Source organism: Corapipo altera, unplaced genomic scaffold (assembly GCF_003945725.1).
Source record: "Corapipo altera isolate COAL_440 unplaced genomic scaffold, ASM394572v1 359, whole genome shotgun sequence".
Lineage (NCBI taxonomy): Eukaryota > Metazoa > Chordata > Aves > Passeriformes > Pipridae > Corapipo > Corapipo altera.
The window spans coordinates 1001363-1020519 of record NW_020884948.1 but is presented as its reverse complement, the minus strand read 5'-3'; the positions used below and the strand labels follow the sequence as shown (position 1 = coordinate 1020519).

Here is a 19157-nt window from a genome sequence, read left to right as displayed (position 1 = left end):
TGACAATATTCTTGAAAGCACTCAGTTTCCCTGCAAACTAGTGGGACAAATGTCTTCTGCAAGAGAACAAATTTTTCTCTTTAGAAACACTGAGAATAGTTGTTTGGCTGGCAATTTAAGATTTCAATTATTCCTAACTGTACCCAGAAGATCAGAATTGAGTCCATGTAAGTCCCCCAGATAATTTTTTGTGTTGAAACAATTAGTTCTTAGACCACAGACAATTTACCAAGTAATGGGATCTGATAGTTTGAAGAAAAATGTTTCAAGTAGCCTCATAATTGTTTAGTGCTGGTATAACCTCCTCTCTACATACAAATCCAGCAAAGCAAGACTGGGAAAACTATTTTTATCTTTGCTAAGGTCCATTTTTCTTTATGATCAGAAAGCTAACATGTCAGTCAGTAGATAACCCTTCCCACTGTTCATACGTATTCAGGTATAATATCCATATAACATAAGCTATGTAAGCTAATGAACTGCTGTACTCCACAGTTTGTTTACTGATGAGGATCTCATAAGAACTTTTTGTGGAATAAGACAGGAAATGGCCATTCCTGCAGGATTACTTAAATAGCAATCACCTTTTTTTTACTATCTGGTTTAAAAGGGTATTTTGTAGTGTAGCCTTTAAAGAGGGGCTTATTAAGTACTGACTGCTCTGAAGAGAGAAATTTTGTTTGCTACTTTAACGTCTTGTTGACAGACTCTACTGATTATATCCTGAGCAGACTTGTCATTCCATAATGTTTTGAATTGTCTTGAACTCCGCAGATGTTAGATAAAAAAGTATTCCTTTAACTCTATAGAAACAGTAGAACTTGCCCAAGCTTGGTTGTCAAAACTCTTCTGAGAAGTAAGGCTTGATCCCTCTCTGTTCATACTAGTACAGATCTAGCCATAATGGTTTAGATTACAATGCCCTCAACTGATGGTTGCCACCAGTGTGACGGAGATGCTGCTCATGGTCTCCCGAGTGCTCTCCGTGAAAAGCAAGACAGCTTGTCTAAAATCCCTTTCAGATACTCTCTGTGATAAATATTTTCCACGGAAAGGGACTATGAGTGATCATCTTGACAGTCATGCTACTTCAGCCATGAAGGAGCCAGTTAGGCACAGGTGAGCTCTGATAATTTATTGGATTGTGCCATCTGGATCTGCAAGACCCTTGGGTGAGTTAAAGATAGGAACACTTGAGATTTCAGGCCCTCTGAAGTCACACATGATCATTGTGTAAGTAGTTAAGGAAAATTATCTTTTCAAAATACGTATTGCTACCTAGACAGTAGGACTTTTCTTGTGTCATGAAGAGCCTGATTATATTGTCTTCAAGATGTCCAGAGCTTCACACCTTCTGTCAAGAAAAAATAATTGCAAGGTAAAGTCACACTGATTGGGAACCAACTGATTATTTCCTCAGTGGCAGAGAAGTGTCAGGGCAGTGTATGAAGAGAATTCTGGATTAAAATCCTGGAATGCAGTGGTGGTGGGGCTCTCATTGGTTTGAATGAAATCAGGATTTCGGCTAAGGAGTTTTTACAAGATGGCATTCGCATGGAGATAAGATCTCTGTCTTTTGTAGTTGCTCTGTTTAATGAACGCCTCATCTTGACTGTGTGCTTGAGGTAATATGAACTGCAATTAAAAATTTCAGTGCTAATAAAATCTGTGCTTCTTCCTTCATCTGTGCCACAGAGGAGAGCATTAAGGACAGCCTCTGAAAAACTCAGGAATCGTTCCTCTTTTTCTACCAATGTTGTATACAACACTCCAGGAACTCGAGTAAACAGATACATCAGCCGCTTGATAGAGGCCCGGCAAACTGAGTCTGAGATGGCTGACTTGAACTTCATTACCCTGAAGTATAAGCAAATTGAGCGTGAAAATAAAGTAAGGGAGTTTTAAATTATTTTTACTCGTTTCACTGACCACGAGCCAGCTAGCATTGGGGTTTTGTTTGTTTTTATACAATATTTAAATTCCACTCACTATCTTTAAATACTTCACTGGACTGCCTCTCAGTTAAGAGGGAGACATTATCTCTACCTTCTATTGAAACGCTTGAAGGGGATAAAAAGAAAGATCAGTATCATCCTACTTACCAAGATCCTATTCCATAATGTTACATATCCTGTGTTTTTGTCTTTCTTTTGGTTATCCAAACTACCTGACCTGTGTCCCCTGTTTAATGCTGTCTCATGGCAATGTGGCTGCCTACTAACTCATGTGCTCTGGAAAAGTGTTAATGATAGGAGGATGCTTCCCTCTGCATATTAGCCTGATAAGTATTGATCCCATCAGTTCTAGAAAATAACCAAAAAAAACCCCCTTAAATCTCTGAGCAAGGTTGTGGTCTTGCACCAGTCTGACTGTGCTGAAAGCAGTGGATTAACTCCAGACTTATAACTATGCATATAAGATAACAATTGTTCCTACCTTGGTTTGTTTATAAATACAAATTGTTTGTATTTACAGCCTGTAGTTTATGTGTTTTTTAAAAAGCAAAAGTGTTATGGTTTTGGATTAATTTGGCAGTAACCTTTAATGTTCTACTGTAAGTCACTTTATAGTCTAAGATTTCATGTCTCTGCTGTTCCAAGTCAGAAGTCTGTGTGCCATATTTGATCTAATTTTTAAGGTTTTGAGTATAAATTTTGATTTGAAGTTTCCAGAGTAATTTATTATCCAAGTGTAACTGTTCTCTTTCAAAATAAGAAAGTCTTTTGATGTAAATGAGATTGAACTTTGAATCTTTCTGAGAAAATACTTCTGTGTTTCTACCCCTATAAAGTGTTATCTTGTAAAGTGTGTAGCTTAGTGGAATTGAAGACAGTAGCTGCTCAAAACTAAACCCATGCATCTCATTAGCAGCTACCTCCAAGTCCACCCATTAGTGTCCTGTCCCAAGCAGCTGAGATGACAGGACTTCTTGAAGGCAGCACCAAGGGGTGTTTAGCCTTGTTTCATGACGAGTAAGTAGAGAATAGGTAGTGCCACCTCCTTCTAGTTCAAAATGGCTGAATTTTTTTTCTCCAAAAAGATAAACTTACATCTGAACCTAACCCAGTTTTGACTAGTTACAGGGTAAAACAGAAGTCTGTCAAGGAAAATGTTGTGTAGACTTGCCTCATCTGTCTTTTTCATGTGAATTAAGCCATGATTATTTGTATGTTTTTAAACTAAGTAGGAGCCTGTTTTATTTTAGGCTATAGTTCTTTCTTACTGAGAATGGACAAGTGTTGCTGACCAGGTGTATATCTACTGTCTTAATTTCTTCCTTTCTTTAACAGTACCACCAGCTTCAAGATGAGTACTTCACCAGTGCTGTAGTTCTCTCATTAATTCTAGCTGCCTTATTTGGCCTTGTCTACCTTCTAATAATACCACAGTAAGTTTCTGTCTTTTGCCATTATAAATCAAAGTGGAACATCTTCAGGCATCCTGCACAAATTAAAACATTAAAGTCTTTGGAATGAGCACCAAAGTTGGCATCTTCTAATATAGGAGATTCTCTGCTATATATTCTCAGTCTAATCTCTTTCCATCTATTTGTCCAAAGGAGACACTTTTCACTATCTTTTTTTTTTTTTTTTTGGTAGAAGGATGCACTTAGAAGTAAAAAAACCACATTTAAACTTATTTAAACTTTCCATGTTTATTTCTAACTTATTTAAAGCATTTCTGTGCTACAAACAAAGGTGTTACTACAGCTTTTTTAGATGTGTTTGTGCTGACTTTGGATGAGGTACTTCAGGTATTGATAGCAACATAGATAAAACTATACGGATTTTAATGGAAAATAAGTACTGAAGTATCCACCTAGCTTTTCGACCCAAATTTATAGCCTGCATTGAGGTTTTTTGTATCAATGCTATCACTACATAAACTGCCTAGTGGATAGTTTGGCCATGCACCCATAAGTTGCAGTCAGGCCTTGAGTGCACTAACCCCGAAAAAACCAAATGCTCATGATGTATTTCAGGGCTGTTCTATACCTTTTACTGGGTGATGCAGTTTAATGATTGCTTCAGATTTTGTCAATTCTATGTGATTTTTTACTAAAAAAAAAATAATTAAAATTCACTGTCAAATCTAGAGGTTATAATAAGTAGATAGAATTGTGTTTAAGGTATAAAACTTATTGGTAATAAGCTTTTTTATATTAGAATATCAAAACATTAAAAATAAACTTTACTCACTTTTACTAATTATTACAATTTCAGTGAGAATAGAGCTGGCCACAGTTAATGAAAATCCAAAATTTAAAATTCTGGTTTTTTCTATTCAAAAATCCCCAGTCAGGGTAATACTTTTATTGGTCTATTATTTCTTACTGAAAGATTGCAAAACACTTTTTTTAAACTCAATAATAATAATAATAATAAGTTGTATAATACCTTTCATCTGAAGAATTCAAAGTCACTGACAAAAATCATCACTTACATCATCATTTCCAGAATAACAATTCTGCTGACTAATTGGAACATAATTAAGAACTCTTTCACCCTCTTCTGCAGTAAACCACAACTGCAATACATGGCAATTTTGAACAATGAGAAAAAAATTTAAAAAAATAGAATGAATTTCCAAGAATCATGTGGTAACCTTTCCAAAAAGTACTGTCACTTAAAAAACAACTGGACAGAGATTTAGTTTAAGGTCTGATCTGACAGACACACAAGCTCCAGCAGAATATCACCATTGAAGGTCATGAAGATGAACTGGGTTAGTTAGGAAATCCATCCACTGAATGCTCCTTTCTTTCTTCCAGTGTCTGTTATTCTGGCCAAATTACTAGTCTTGCTGGGCTCTTCCCTCACTGTGATACATATGCAACCATGAACTAAATTAAAACTTTGAAATATAGGAAAATTTCCCCTCTCCCCAGAACTTGTAACTTTGGGCTGCTCTTTAGATTGCCAAAGCAGTTATAAATATGACAAAAGAATGCAAAAGCCAAAACAAGACTTCTAATATGTTATTCTAATGGCAGAAGTGATGTACGGCAATATTCCAAGAAGGAGATTCAAAATCTAGACAACTAAATGTTGTACGAAAGCCAGTTGCTGCATAAATACACAGAAAGCAATGGGCTTGACATTCTCACAATTCCTAACATCATCTGAGCAAAACAGCTTCTCAGCTAAAGGCATATTTCATGTCCCCAGATGGAGTTGTTGAAAGTAAGGTTATGTTCCAGTCAACCTAATCTGTCCAGTTATGGAGGAACACATGCAATATAGCCATTAAAAGCTCTGATGATGAACCTTTCTGATGTCTTATACTGTGTTTATTTTTTTAAAAACAATGTAGCCCCTTTTACAAATGCCAACCCAAATGTCTGTCAGGCTTATGTAAGGCTTGATCCCTTGCTGCCTAAAAGATGTCATTGCATTCATGGCCCCTGCATTCTTTTCTAGGATACTATCATCCTGAATACAAGTGAATTCTCTAGAAGCATGAGAGCCTGTAGTCTATTAACACTTGTATTCAGAATCCATACTGACTGTGATAGAGTCACCTCCCCATTCTGGTTACACATACTACAATACACAATTTTCCCTGTTCCTGTATCGGTAGGAATCATTATATGAATTTGAAATCAAAGCCAAATAGTTAGAAATTATACAGGAGAATTGCACACTTCCACTGTTCGAAACCCTATATAACCAATCTTTCCCCAGTAATCGTCAAGGGCACAGATACATATATATATGAAACCATGGCTCATATCTTCTGGACTGGCTGGTTTGTTCTCACAAGCTAGAAAAGAAGGCGTGAAGATTGTGTTATGCTGATGTCATGCAGCCCTGGTTCCATGGCTGGCGTGGGGCGGCCTATCCCTAAGCAAAAATCAAATGCACCAGTACCAGCACTGGTGGAGTTATTTTTGTCAAGTTGCACACATCCATACAGTACTTTTCCAATAACAGAAGTTTTCTGTAGGTGGAAAGTTCTTGTTTTTCACCCTTCTTCTCATGAAGAACAAGCCTTTGTGAAACCTAAGATTTGTCTAACCATTGAGAAAGACTGAGGAAGGAGTTCTGTTCTGTTTCATTAGAAGGCAGTCTGGTCTGATTTTGTTTGACTTGATAAGTGGCTGAATTGAATGACCTCTGATTTCTGAATCTTTGAGAAAGAGAGAAAAAGCATCTGGTAACTGTTACATAGCTGCCAAGGCCAGGTAATTGGATTACATACTCCCTTGTGAGAGTCATCATGCTGAATATTCTGCATTAGCCTACAATTAGAAAGTCTCTCTCCTGACACAACATATATTTGAATTTTTGAGGTGCTTTGATCTCCTTGCTGAGTCCAGAGTGGGAACCATATACAAGAACATTTACTAGTGTCTTAGTCTTGAGAGCAGTGCACTTCACTGTTAAATTTCCTCCGCTGTAGTTAGTATTACAGCAAGGTTGAGGAGGAGATCTTACACCATTGGTTTAAAATACCATTTCAGAAGGACCCCAAACAAAGTTTGTTCTCATCTGCTACTGAGTTGCATTGCTTCTGTTATATTTTGATTCTAGGAGTACCGTAGTTCTTGTTCTCCTGGTGTTCTGCATATGCTTCCTAGTGGCTTGTATTATGTATCTACACGTCACACGAGTACAAGTAAGTGATTTAAGATTTTATGACTATTCTTCCTTTCGGTGTCCATACTGTACTTGTCCTTTGGAATATGAAGTCATCTCTGTAAGTTTCACAGATTCATAGAGTCTGAAAGCTATGTGCTTATCAAATTCATTGCGAAGTAATGGATTAGGCATTTCAAAAACAAAGATGGATCACCTGAAAGTAGACTTTACATGAGTAATTATTACAGCACTGTAGCATTCAGTGCCATTAATTGTATGCTTTCTGTCTTTTTTGCTACATCGTCCCTTAACACTTACAACTAGGTACTGAATCATTGCAGTGTTCAGAAAAACAACCGCTTTAATCTGACTTCTGATCCTTTCTGACAGCAGAGCACAGTAGTTCTCTCTTCCATTTCAGCTGGTATCTGGGTATAAAGTCCTGATAAATTCCCCTCTGTTTTCAAAATTTTTCCTGCCAAAGCTGCAGCTGTTTTGATGCTAAAGTACAATGTTTTGGCCTTTTCAAAACCTTTAGTAATTATTAATTCTCCTGCATTATATTTTCATGACAGTAATGATGTAGAAGGACATTTGGTTGCATTATCAGCGAACTAGGTCTGCCACATCAGAATAAAGCATCTACAGGCTAATTTTCTGATGAAAGAAATCTGTAGTGGATTAATCTAAATTTAGACTTTTCAGACAAATATCAGGACAAAACACCTACACAGTTAATCAGCTTTTCTGATTAGCACACACTAATTTTAGTTAAAAAAAATGTCCTTTGGCAGGAGAAAAGTCATTGTTTTAATGGAAACTTAAATAACATATTAGAAGAGTATCAGGTACAGAGTAGAACCCTATTTATAAACTTGTATAATTATTTGGGAGTAATTTTGATGATCTTTTTTGTTTCATTAAGACAAAGTTTATCATCTATTCTTCTCTGTGTAGATGTTAGAAACACAGATGAAGTTTATGGGAAATTACTTCTCTTTATACGGTTTCCCTGGGGTTAGTGCAAACTTGAGATGTGTTCCATCTGTTTTGTCAGTCAACAAAATCTGTATTTATTCCAGGTTCCTCTATAGATTCAATACCTTACAGGATCAAATCAACCATTAGAAAAATAAAGAAATATAAAACATCAGAATATCACAGTTTAAAATTTTATAGTGAAAATTTGTCTTATAGAGTAAATAAAATATAATGAATATGCTATGTATAAAGGATGTAGAATGTATAGAATGTAAACCAGTCATTCCTCTATTTTAATCTGTCTTCTGTCACTTATTTGTTCTTTCACACTAGATAAGTGGCTCAGCTTCTCCATGCTTTACCATTGAATGCCTTACTCCTAAAACAACTATGACAATGTTTTACTGTACTAGTTACCTAGCATTTCTGGGCTCTGACAGTACTTATATAGTTAATAAAAATTCCACAAATAAAAGAAAACAAAGAAAATAAAGCAGAAAATTCTATGCTATTGTAAAAATTTAGTTGCAATCTTAGAATGACTTAAAGTCAGAAGTATAAATCATGTTAGTGTCAGAGTTTTAATTCAGACATGTCTCATACCTTATCTTTTAAATTTTTCTTTTTAACACAATAACCTAACATGTCAATGTATAGAACATCTATTACCACACAGACCAAAAAAAATTGGCACAATGTGTCAGGACACATGGTCTTTGAATCTGTGTGTTGTTTTGTCACTGTTAACAATCCTCTGTTAACAAGCTCTCTTTAATAAACAGTAGATAATTGCAAACTGAATTTGATTGCAAACTGAACTAATGGAATGTATATATTTCCTTCAAACAAAATTAACTTTTTTTTTATTTATATGGATAAATCTGCACATTCCACCCCATGTGTGTGTAGGATTTTGGTCTAGTTGAGTGGACATTTTGATGGGTAAAATGCCATTGGGATGATCAAATTCAGAGCATAGCAGTTTATGGTTGTACTCTATTTGGTAGTAGGTGGGGTACCACGAGCATTTATCCTGAATCCTGTCCTTTTCGACAGTTTTATCAGCAACCTGGAGAAGGACATGGAGTATACTCACGTGAAGTGACTCCAGTTTTGGGAGAATAGCTGTCAGGATGTCTATTGAGAGGATTCTAGATAGGCTGGCAGAATGGGCCAACAGGAATCTTATGAAATACAGCATGCATAAATGCAAAGTCCAGGCCCTGAGAAGAAAGAACTGCCTGCAATAACATAGGCTGGGGAGTGACCAGCTGTGCAAAAATAGCCCTGGGACTCTGGGGGTTAAGGCAGACTGCTTTTGGGCCTCTTGAAGTCCCTTCCAACCTGAACTACATGATAGTGATGAATAAATGCAGAAATAGTCAGTCTTTTTTCATAATGTAATTTTGGACAATGCTGTATCGTTTCCCTTGAGACACAGTTTTTCAATCTCAGATTCTTCCAATTTGAGGTTCAGCAATATGCTCACTCTTTTATTAAAGCTGATATACCTTGAGTATCCTAACGTATTTTATTGATGCTGACTAATACTTAATCTGGTTTATGGTGTATCTGAGTAACTCAGGTCCATAATACAAATCTATTATTGACATTATGTTGGTTGTTCCACATGTACACTTACAAGGACTTAACTCATACTGAAGTCAGAATGTATTTGCAGTTCATACATTTTTTATTTCTACTGTAATTGCTGTATTCTCATGTGTCACATCCCAAACAAAGTTTATTCACCTATAAGTACCTCAATTTTTAATTCATGGTCACACATATAGGCAAAATGTCTCTGCATATGTGAAAGGAAGGGAAGGTATTTAAGGGAAGGTATTTAAATACATGATTTCTGTTGTGCCAAGGCACAGTCCCTCTCTGTGACTACTTTGCTGCCTACTGGAAGCTATGCTTTTTGATGTTGGTGATAGCCATGAAGTGAACAGCTTTCCTTCACAACTGGTGATTTTCGTCCAAAAATCAGGTGTTTGCTTTCTCTCTTTGACCTTAAGTCAAATTCAACCTTGATAAATCTGAACCCCCTCCTTTTAAAGAATATAGGATTGTCCCCACTTTAAATCTGATTTTTTCTTGGAGTTGGTTCTTGACCCTTGAAGTCACTGGAAGAAGTCCAGTGGTCTGAAAGATATATCACGGATCCAGTATATAATGAATACTCCACAGTGAGAGGGTAAGAAAGGAAAGCAGCTTTACTTGAAAGCCGAGTAGATAAGTATGACTGGAACAAGTTTGACAGACTTACCCTTCGTCTCTCACATTCTGTCATAGGCTTCACAGCAGCAAGAACTTCACACATTTAGAAGTGTGATAGATGAAATCAGGGTAAAAATGGAGATAAGCAAGACTCTATTTCACCAGATATTTTTGTTCTCTACTGCTCTTTCTGACAAATTCAATATTTTTAATGAGTCCTGATAATTAAAACTATTCTGGCATGGCATTTAACATAGCTATTATAGCAGAAGACGTAAATACCACTCCAAAATTCTATACTATCACAGTATGTTCTCTTGGGTCACAATTTGGAACTGACAATTTGCAAGGCAAAAGTTGCTTTGGATATTTTTCCCATGAAAGCAATATCAAATGCCATCCTAATTTATTATTTACATCATGAGTAGACATGCTACTAAACTTTCTAAGAGTTTTAATTATAGTGAGAAATAATGTATAGTAATAATAATTTCATATTTATTATCCCCAAAACTGCGATTACCATTAAAACACATCTACACAATAATAACTGCATAACAGTTATTACACAATAATAACTGCAATACAGGCTAAATTTCCATATCCCTTATTCACCTCTCATTATAGACTACTAAAAAATATCTACCCCACTTTAAAATATTTTAAAATATTTTAAAATATTTATCTATAAATCTTTTTTTTATTTCCTTAGTGTTTTCCAGGGTGCCTGACAATACAAATTCGTACCATTTTGTGTATTTTTATTGTGATCTTAATATACTCCGTGGCTCAAGGATGTGTGGTGAGTATTTATATCAAGTATCACGTAATTTAGTGTTCTGTTTAAAGAACAACCTGGTACAGATCCATTAAACACGTTGATAAATGCAATCATTAATGCAATCATTGTTTGCATTGATAAATGCAACCATAGTCTCGTCTGGTGAATTCCTACTCTCTTTATTATTCATACTTGCAGGGCATGTTTCTTCAAAATTAAACCCTTCTGCTGTAATTTGAACTTCAACTGACAAGGTGTTGAATTAGGAATGGCAAAGCAATTAGCAAGTTGCATAGATCATACCTAGTCAACATCTATAGAAATCTGTATATCAAAACTTAGTATCATATAGTCTGCTGATGTCTTGTACTTTATGGGAAAACTGTTTTTAAATGTTCAACTTGCTTACTAGTTCAGTGGCTAATATTTTGTGATAGGCAAGGCATGGTGTCAAAACAAGATTACTAATTCTATGTGGCAACTTATAAAACATCTTTCTGTGTAATAACAGGGGGATATTTTTAGTCCAGACAGATCAGAAAAGATCTTAAGACATCTTAAAATATGGACAGTTTTGTGTAACAAGAAGAGGTGCTTACAGTGTGCTACTTACACGATCCATCCACATCTAATATCTAGAAAGCTTCTGTTCTATGAAGTGACCTTGCTTAATAGTTCTGAAACTTGAGCTTCCTTTACTGTAGACTAGCAGCTAGTTCTGGTGTACTTGAATTCAAATTTAAACTTCCACCTAAATATTTCTCATTCAGTTGCCTTGCCAAATACCAAACACTCATTTTCAGCATTTTGGCTGCTATTGCTAATGGATTAAACATGTGAGAGTACTCAAAAGAAAGAATTCACACAAAAAATAGCACACTAAACACAACTGGAAATGCTAAGAAGGCAGATGTGTGAAATTATGCCTCTCTAGGGGAATTAAACAATGTGTTCTGACCATTAAGAAGACATGAGCAATTCTCAGTGCTAACTGAGATACCAAGCCCCTTATTTTGTATTTTGTGTATTCACTCATTCCTGGACCTTCCCTGAGAACTTATACCAAGCTTATCCACATGAACTGAATGGGCAGTGGATCCGTTCTCTGTGAATTCCAGTGTCCTGAGAGAAACCAAGAATTACTGATGTTCAGACATTCCTGGGAATTCCTGAACATCAGCTGTGTTAGTTAACACACAGCCCTAGCAGAACACACACATATATGTGGTTCTTAGTGTAAACATTAGCCCACAATGCATAGAGTTGTGCAGTGCCTCCAGGCTAGCTTCTCAGCAAGTTCTGTGTATATGACTTTGGGATTAGGACTAATGTTATGATAGCTGAAATCTTTGTGAATCAGCCTCCGTAGATCTGACACTTACTTTGACCGAATGAAACAAACACCATCATTGCCACTTAAAGATGGTGAAAATGAGAAACAGACATCGTAAGCCCTAAAGAAATGTTGAACAACAGTGGAAGAAGTCAGATTAGAATTCAGAAGTTCTGTCCTCCAACAAGGCAGTAATCCTTCAGTTAGGACTTAAAATAGGTCACAAATACAACTTTATCCTTTCCTTAATAAAAATAACCTGTAATCTAAAGAGAAATGTTTCATCCATAGAAATTATTAGTTCCTGCAAAGTAATGCCTCTAGAATTCTCATCTGTCAGAGGAGCTAGATGTTGAGGTTTCACTGTTGGTTGTACAGCAGAGGGTGTTTTCCTGGGTGGATTGCAGATCATTGATGAAGCGCTCATGCCTGTGTATGTTTTTGGATGAGTTTAGTATGAAGAGCCATTTTTAAGGATATTGAACCCAATCACATTAAAGGGATTTTTCACTTCACTTCTTCATTTCACAATGTTAGGCATTATGAGTTCAAATCATATTTATTGTATTTCATCTTTTTAAATTACTACAACCCCCTGTAAAATACATTTCTTAATCACCCTTAAGGTTGTCAGTTACTTTACAGCATGGTATAAAATTTCATTGCCAGTGCTTAGGATGAAATAAAAAGGTCTTATAACACACTTAAAAAGAGAAGCTGAAGTACAGGGCAGGGCATATGTGGAAGTGCCTGTTAAAATCAAATCCACGCTACCATCTCACTCCCCCCACTTATACTAACTCTTATCCTTTTCCTTCGTTAGGGGTAAAGGTTGGACTGCAGTTAAAACTGGAGCTGTAGGGACTTGCACTATTTGCCAGATATTCCTCTCTTCCTTGGGTAACAGCTCCGAAATGTGTACATGACATTGCCTTTAAAAAAACTAGGTTAAATTTCCCCAAATTTCCCATAAGAAATGCACTAAAACATTTTTTTTTATTTCCAATTCAGGGAGGAAATGGAATTCCTTGGATAACTGAAATGAGAGGGATAATTAAGGATGAGTCCTTGTTTTTGAACCATATGTGACAGCAGAAGTAGCTCTGAGATGGAAAAAAGATATTATTCATGTTTAGTTTTTCATTCAATGATTAAAATATATTTTATTTTGTATTTAAGGAATTAAAATTTATATGACTTACATAGTCAATAAAACAAACACAGTTATTTCTGTGCTCTGTGCAAGATCCTTCTTCACCTGCATGGCCATGGTAAAGCTTAACTGAAGTTCCTTAATTTTGCAGGAATATGCTGGTGTGAGAATCTGTTGATTTTGAGCACTGAGAAAGAAACTATTCAGCTAAGCCCAAACTTCAACTGTTTGCCCTAACTGGCATCTAATGAACAAATTTTGTCTCTCCACTAAAATTCCGTGAAGCATTGCAGGAAAAGGAGATTTTCATACAACATTGAGTTGGGTGGGAACTCCACAGCCATATTTTCCCAATTAGAAATGAACCACAGTCAGCCTTCATAGCAATTGCATTTCTGTTTATTTCGTATTTAACCTTCTCCTCTTCTCACCTCTCCTGTCTTTTCTAGGTTGGCTGCATGCCTTGGGTTTGGAATACCAATTCCAGCAGCTCAATAGTTATAATTTCTCCTGGTGGAACAAATAAAACAATGAATGAACTTCCATGTGACACAGCCCACTATGCTTTCCTTTCCTGTGTAGTGGGGACTCTCACCTTGGCAATATTTCTACGAGTATCTTCCTTGCCAAAAATGATTCTCCTGCTTTTTGTTACAATTTTGTACATAGTTATTCTGGAACTCAGTGGTTACAGAAAAGCATTGGGGTAGGTATCTTGCAAAGTTAAAGCAATGGGCAATTCTCTATAGATAGTCATGACATTGCCTAGTAATCTGTGAATTGTCCTCTAGTGTTCAGTGCTGCTTAGGGCTATAGAATCAGTGAGACATAAGAAATACGTTAAACATCCTCTCCCCAGCAATTGTAGGATCTAGTAATATCCATCAACAGGAGATCAGCTTTTAGGAGCTAGCATTCTGTAGTCTTATGGTAACGTATTTCAGCTGAACACACTGCAGTCTAACTATAATATGAAATAGAAAACAGTTAAAAACTTCACTTCTGTATTTCAGCAGCCCTCAACAAATTCCAATTTCATTTAAGCTTTTGAGCTTTTCAGTGTTGATATGTTTCCTAATTAAAAGCATACACACACATTATAATAATGCATAGCATTATAAAGTCCTCAAGAAATCGCTTGTTTGTGTGATCAGTGATCAGATATACTGTCATCCATTGCCCTGCCCAGATAAGCCTTTTCAGAAAAGGCTATTGATTAGAGTGTACCCACATGTTCTAAACCAAAAATTTGATATTAAAAGTATGTGGTGTTAGGTATTGGAAACCCTAGAATAACCTGTTTACTTTCTTCTTGTTTTTAAGGGGTGGGTCCTTCTACATGCGTGGCTATGAACCAATACTAGCTATTTTGCTTTTCTCTTGTGCTTTGGCACTGCATTCAAGACAGGTGGACTTGAAACTGCGTCTGGACTACCTCTGGGCTGTGCAAGTGAGTCACAGGACTTTATAGTATCCATGCATACAAAATGATGTCTGACTTTTTGATTTGGTTTGCAAACACTTTCGGGACAAATTAGTTGGACTAAGACTTTCGAAATTTCTCATGTCTGTTGGGGTTCACAGAGAAAACTTATTTTAGAGCCTTCTTTCCACAGACCTATAAAATTCCTTTTTTCCTGGAGAAGTAATTTTTTTTTTGTTTGTTTGAAGTTGTTCCAGTACATCGTCAATCATGTAATATATTTATATCTAAGGTGCATTGGAATGTACTCTTAGCAATATAAACCTGAGATACAGAAATTAAATCCATGGGGGATTTTTATCTTTTATTACACAAAAAGGGGTGAAAATAAGTCAGTGTTCAGGTAAACTGAAAAGAAGCAATTAAAACTGATAAAAGAAAATATTTATACCCATATCATGCAATGAAACTATGGAACTCCTTCCCAGATGAAGATCAGAAATTTATTTAGGTACCAAGTGCATGCACTCCTTTTGAAAATACATTTCCTAACTATCATAATCACGGCAAAACCTATAGAAATTATATTAACCATAACACGGGCATCAAGATATGTTTACCTCCTGTCACACCTCTTAGCAGTCCAGTTCCCACCTCCAAAGTGTTTCACACTGGCTCCTGAAGGAAGGAGAAAGTTCAATATGTAAGTTTGGTTTGGTGCAATTTGGAAATTGCCCGTATGGTAAATCTTACAGTCCTGTAGTTTGCAGAGGTCACATTCTATTCTCATCTACACCCTGTTAACTATGTTGTCAAGAGGACTGTATAAATCATCACAGTGCCTGCTTTTACACATAACATCAAGACTGGAACACATGGGTTAGTGAAACACATCCCTGGCTCCAAAAGTCAGGAATGACTTAGCTCTATTATCTTCTGATTATAAAGTTTTCCTATCTAACAGTTAAGCTTTGTTGAGATTTCTTGTTTGTCTTCATGTCCAAAACTATGTCCATGTCCTTTTCAACTTAAGATTATCTTGTTCTATAATTTCCATGGACTCTGCACTGTTTAACTGAGTCTTCAGTGCAAAATTGCTTAGTTTAATTTTTGTCCTGTGACCTACAGTATTGATAGATGGTATGTCTGTCAGCCTCAGAAGATTGTTTTGGACAAACTGATGCTAGTTTCTGCTTGCTGTGCTGCCAAATATAGTTTTTAGATGGAAGAAAAAGGTAGTTAGATTTTGAAATTCAGTGGAGCACATGTCTAGGTGTATACTGTGGTGGAAGTAAGTGAGTGCCATATGATCCATGAATACAAGACCTTCTGTATGTTATTCTTAACCTGGAAATAGAGTAGCAGCAGGAATATACTGGTTTTGCTATCCTGTGGCCTTTCAGCAGGTCAAGAGTGAGTTCCAGCATCTTAAATGCTTTTCATCATTCCAGCTCTTATGACGAACTGTGCATCCTTAATGGAGGTACTACTTAAAGATTCTTAGTTTTAAGTTAATTTTTAATTCACAATCAATTAGTTTTAAAATTTAGTACAGGAAACCTATGGGATGCTTGTCTAATGAAAGACCAGAACTGGACAGTAGTAAAGGAAGAAATATGAACTTTTTCTGTTTTCTTGAGGACAGGTTGTATAGACATACCTAGCCATCTACCACTATTGTTAAAACCATTGTGCACTTTTTCCAAGGGACAATTAGGGGAGATAAAACATCAAATTTTGAGTGGCATCTTCAGGTACCACTTCAAAAAGTGGTTTTCATCTGAAATTAAATGCCATTTTAAGATCAGGTACTTATGTGGTGCCACCTTGTCTGTGAAATTTGCATTATAATATTGAGAAAGGAAAAAAATCAGTTTAGGTAGAAAATTCAGTATTAGAGATCAACATAACTACCATTCTTTGAAATCAGTATCCTGGATAGGTTCTCGGCCTCTTAGATGATCTGGGCGTTTACCTTTCTTCTTCTCAATTCCAAGAGGAAGATCCATTCCCTGTGCAGTAAGTAATAGTGGATAATATGTAAGAAAGATTCTTCTGGTTTCCTCTCTGTATATTGATTGTGAATGATATTGAGTCCAAGTGCTAATTAACATAATATACAGAAGTACTGTCCATGATGGATGTTACATGATGGATGCTTATGGTGCTTATCTATTCAAAGGGTAAGTGCAAAAAACCCCAAAACTTTGTACTTGCTAGGTTCTTCAGCACAGTAAAAATCTGTATTTAAGGCTCTGGTAACAATGTTGATTGGAAATATCTGTATGTTAAAACTGCCTTTGAATAGTTAGCAAACTCCAAGCTGCTAATTGTTTAACGACCTTTAAGAGGGGACAAATAAAAACTACATTCTTGAGTGACCAATTTTCTCTAGCTGCTGGATTGCAGGAGCCCTCTGTGTGGTTAAAAGCAGTCTTGGTCATGTTTATCTACAGCCATGGTACTACTTACCATTGAAACATGCTGGCTTAACTTGGTTATATTTTTGGTAACAGAAGTTTTAGAAAGACCATTGACTTACCGCACAGGGCCTATGGAGATTTTCTGTTTTACAGAGTAAGTGTTCTAGTTCTTTGTGCAAACATTGAATTGCATGAACCACATGCTAAGGCTAGATTCACATCTCCCCGTAGCCAGCCCCTGCTATGTGTCTTCACATCATTTTAGCAGACTTTTCAGTTGTTGGCTTACAACTGGGAGAATTTCAGATTCAATGGCTATTCTGGAAGCTGTAAGCACTTTGTTTGGATACTTTTAGTAGCATTTGTTGTAGGGCTAGTCCTGTAAAAATATTATCAAATGAATAAAAGCATTTGCGGCATAAGCTGTAATAAAAAAGATTTCATAGATGATTTCTTTACTTCATCATGAACAATAAACCGTCTAGTACTAACGAATTATATTTTAAACCCTGAAAGTGTCCTGAAATTAATATTATTATTAGTAAGAATATATAGATAGATTCTCAGTGGTCTCTGCTAAGGTCTGAGGAAAACATATCCATAGATTTTTTTTTTCTGCCACATCAGGAAAAAAAAATGTTTTGAAGAAGAGTAGGTTTCAAACAAGGAAAACTGGTTAAGAAAAATTATACAGTTTCAAGATAAGTTAATCTACTTTCCATGCATCTGAGTTGCATAAACAGAACACAGATAATACAGTATGTATTTGCATAATTTATGTACAAATGTGGAAAAAATATTTTATATGGAAAAAATAATTTTTTTGATTTGTGATAAGTTGTAAAAACATTTATATTTTTATTTACTGTTCACATGTCAGTGGTGTTATAGGTTCTTGTTGATTTTGCTAGGGTATTTTTCTGTTCCAAATTTAACCTTTCTGAATATCACAGTATTTCCAGAAAATATCTGCTCTTTGTTTTGTTGGGTTTTTTTAACAGGCAATGGGAGGACAATTTCATTTTCTGTATAGCATTGTTGAGTAACTCTGTGTGTCTCATATGACAATAACTATGCGTAGCAAATATAGGAACATTTTCCTTACTTGTTACTGATATTCACATTTGATGATGCAGATTGTTTAACAAAACTGGGACAAAAGAAAAGAATGAACAAATAAATATAAGTAATAAATTTATGAAGATCTAAAACTGCCAAAGAATGGAGTTGCTCCCTCACCCAGGATTTGTCAGTGGAGGAAAATAAATATAATACAATGATATGACTAATTGATGCGTTCTTCAGGGAATACTAGAATATAATTCCACTGGCTTTCCTAGTCCACAACACTTGTAAGAAATACAAGTTTTACAGTCTGGAAGCAAGACTTGCTAGGTGTGCTAGCACTTCCTCTCAAAAACCTGGCCCTGCAGAAGCAATGTGATGAGTCTCTTCCCTGTGGCTTTAGTGCCACCTTCAGGTACAAAAAATGAGGCTTCTTTTTAGCTGAATCTTGAAACTGTATCTTCATGTAATAACTATTCAGTCAGTGACATTGCTACAGCATGTTTAGGCTTAAACAGTCAGCTGATACAACTGCTCAGACCACTTCCCAAACAAAGGATGTGTAATCAGTTACCAGCATTATAAAAACTGTGGGATGCTATGTAATGGGGATGGATGGGGATATGCGTCAATCCAAGGAGACTGATTTTGCCACAGTTGCTGATTCAACAGCAGAATATCTTCCTTTATATCCCTTGGTTTCCAGCTGCTATGTAGCTTATTATCTAAAAAGTACCAGCAAGTTCCCTCCTCTGCAATGGTTTCAACAGAGCCTGGCTGTGGTGCCTTCACTCCATGCTCCATTTAGTCCCTCTTTGTATTGTGTGAGGGAAGTTGGGTGTGCTGACCATATTCCATCCAGGGACTAGCAACCATATTTCCCCCTATAATTTCTGAACAGTTATCTTTGTTTCTTTTTTCCCACAGTCTCATCTTTGTCAACTGAACCTTCTCAGAGTCAAGACTGTAGTTAGGAGTTTTGCATCCAAAGAGGGGAGGAGATACTTGCTAGGTGTGTTGGAGATGTAGCATTCTACCATTAGCAATGGTGATGCCTTTCCCTGCTCTTAGAGGATTTTGCCACCCCTTCAGACATGACTCTGATAGTTTGATTTCCACCATCCGTTCTTCACTCAAGAGCTCATTTCTTCACTTAGTCATGGGTTAGGCTTGCTCTGAAACCTTTGTTGTCAT

The 19157-nt window shown here is 36.2% G+C and overlaps 1 protein-coding gene across 4 annotated transcripts in view; it reads left to right on the top strand.

Moving 5' to 3' along the window:
- Positions 1 to 19157, top strand: part of ADCY1 (adenylate cyclase 1) — a 162901-nt gene that overhangs the window by 124582 nt on the left and 19162 nt on the right. For all 4 annotated transcript variants that reach the window (XR_003530820.1, XM_027662823.1, XM_027662822.1 and 1 more), the window contains exons 9-14: positions 1696 to 1890; positions 3291 to 3388; positions 6534 to 6618; positions 10498 to 10587; positions 13502 to 13758; positions 14376 to 14502. Coding sequence is in view for 3 of the 4 variants with exons in the window: in XM_027662823.1 (XP_027518624.1) it covers positions 1696 to 1890; positions 3291 to 3388; positions 6534 to 6618; positions 10498 to 10587; positions 13502 to 13758; positions 14376 to 14502 (852 nt within the window). In the remaining variant the exon portion in view is untranslated. The remainder of the gene's footprint in view (positions 1 to 1695; positions 1891 to 3290; positions 3389 to 6533; positions 6619 to 10497; positions 10588 to 13501; positions 13759 to 14375; positions 14503 to 19157) is intronic.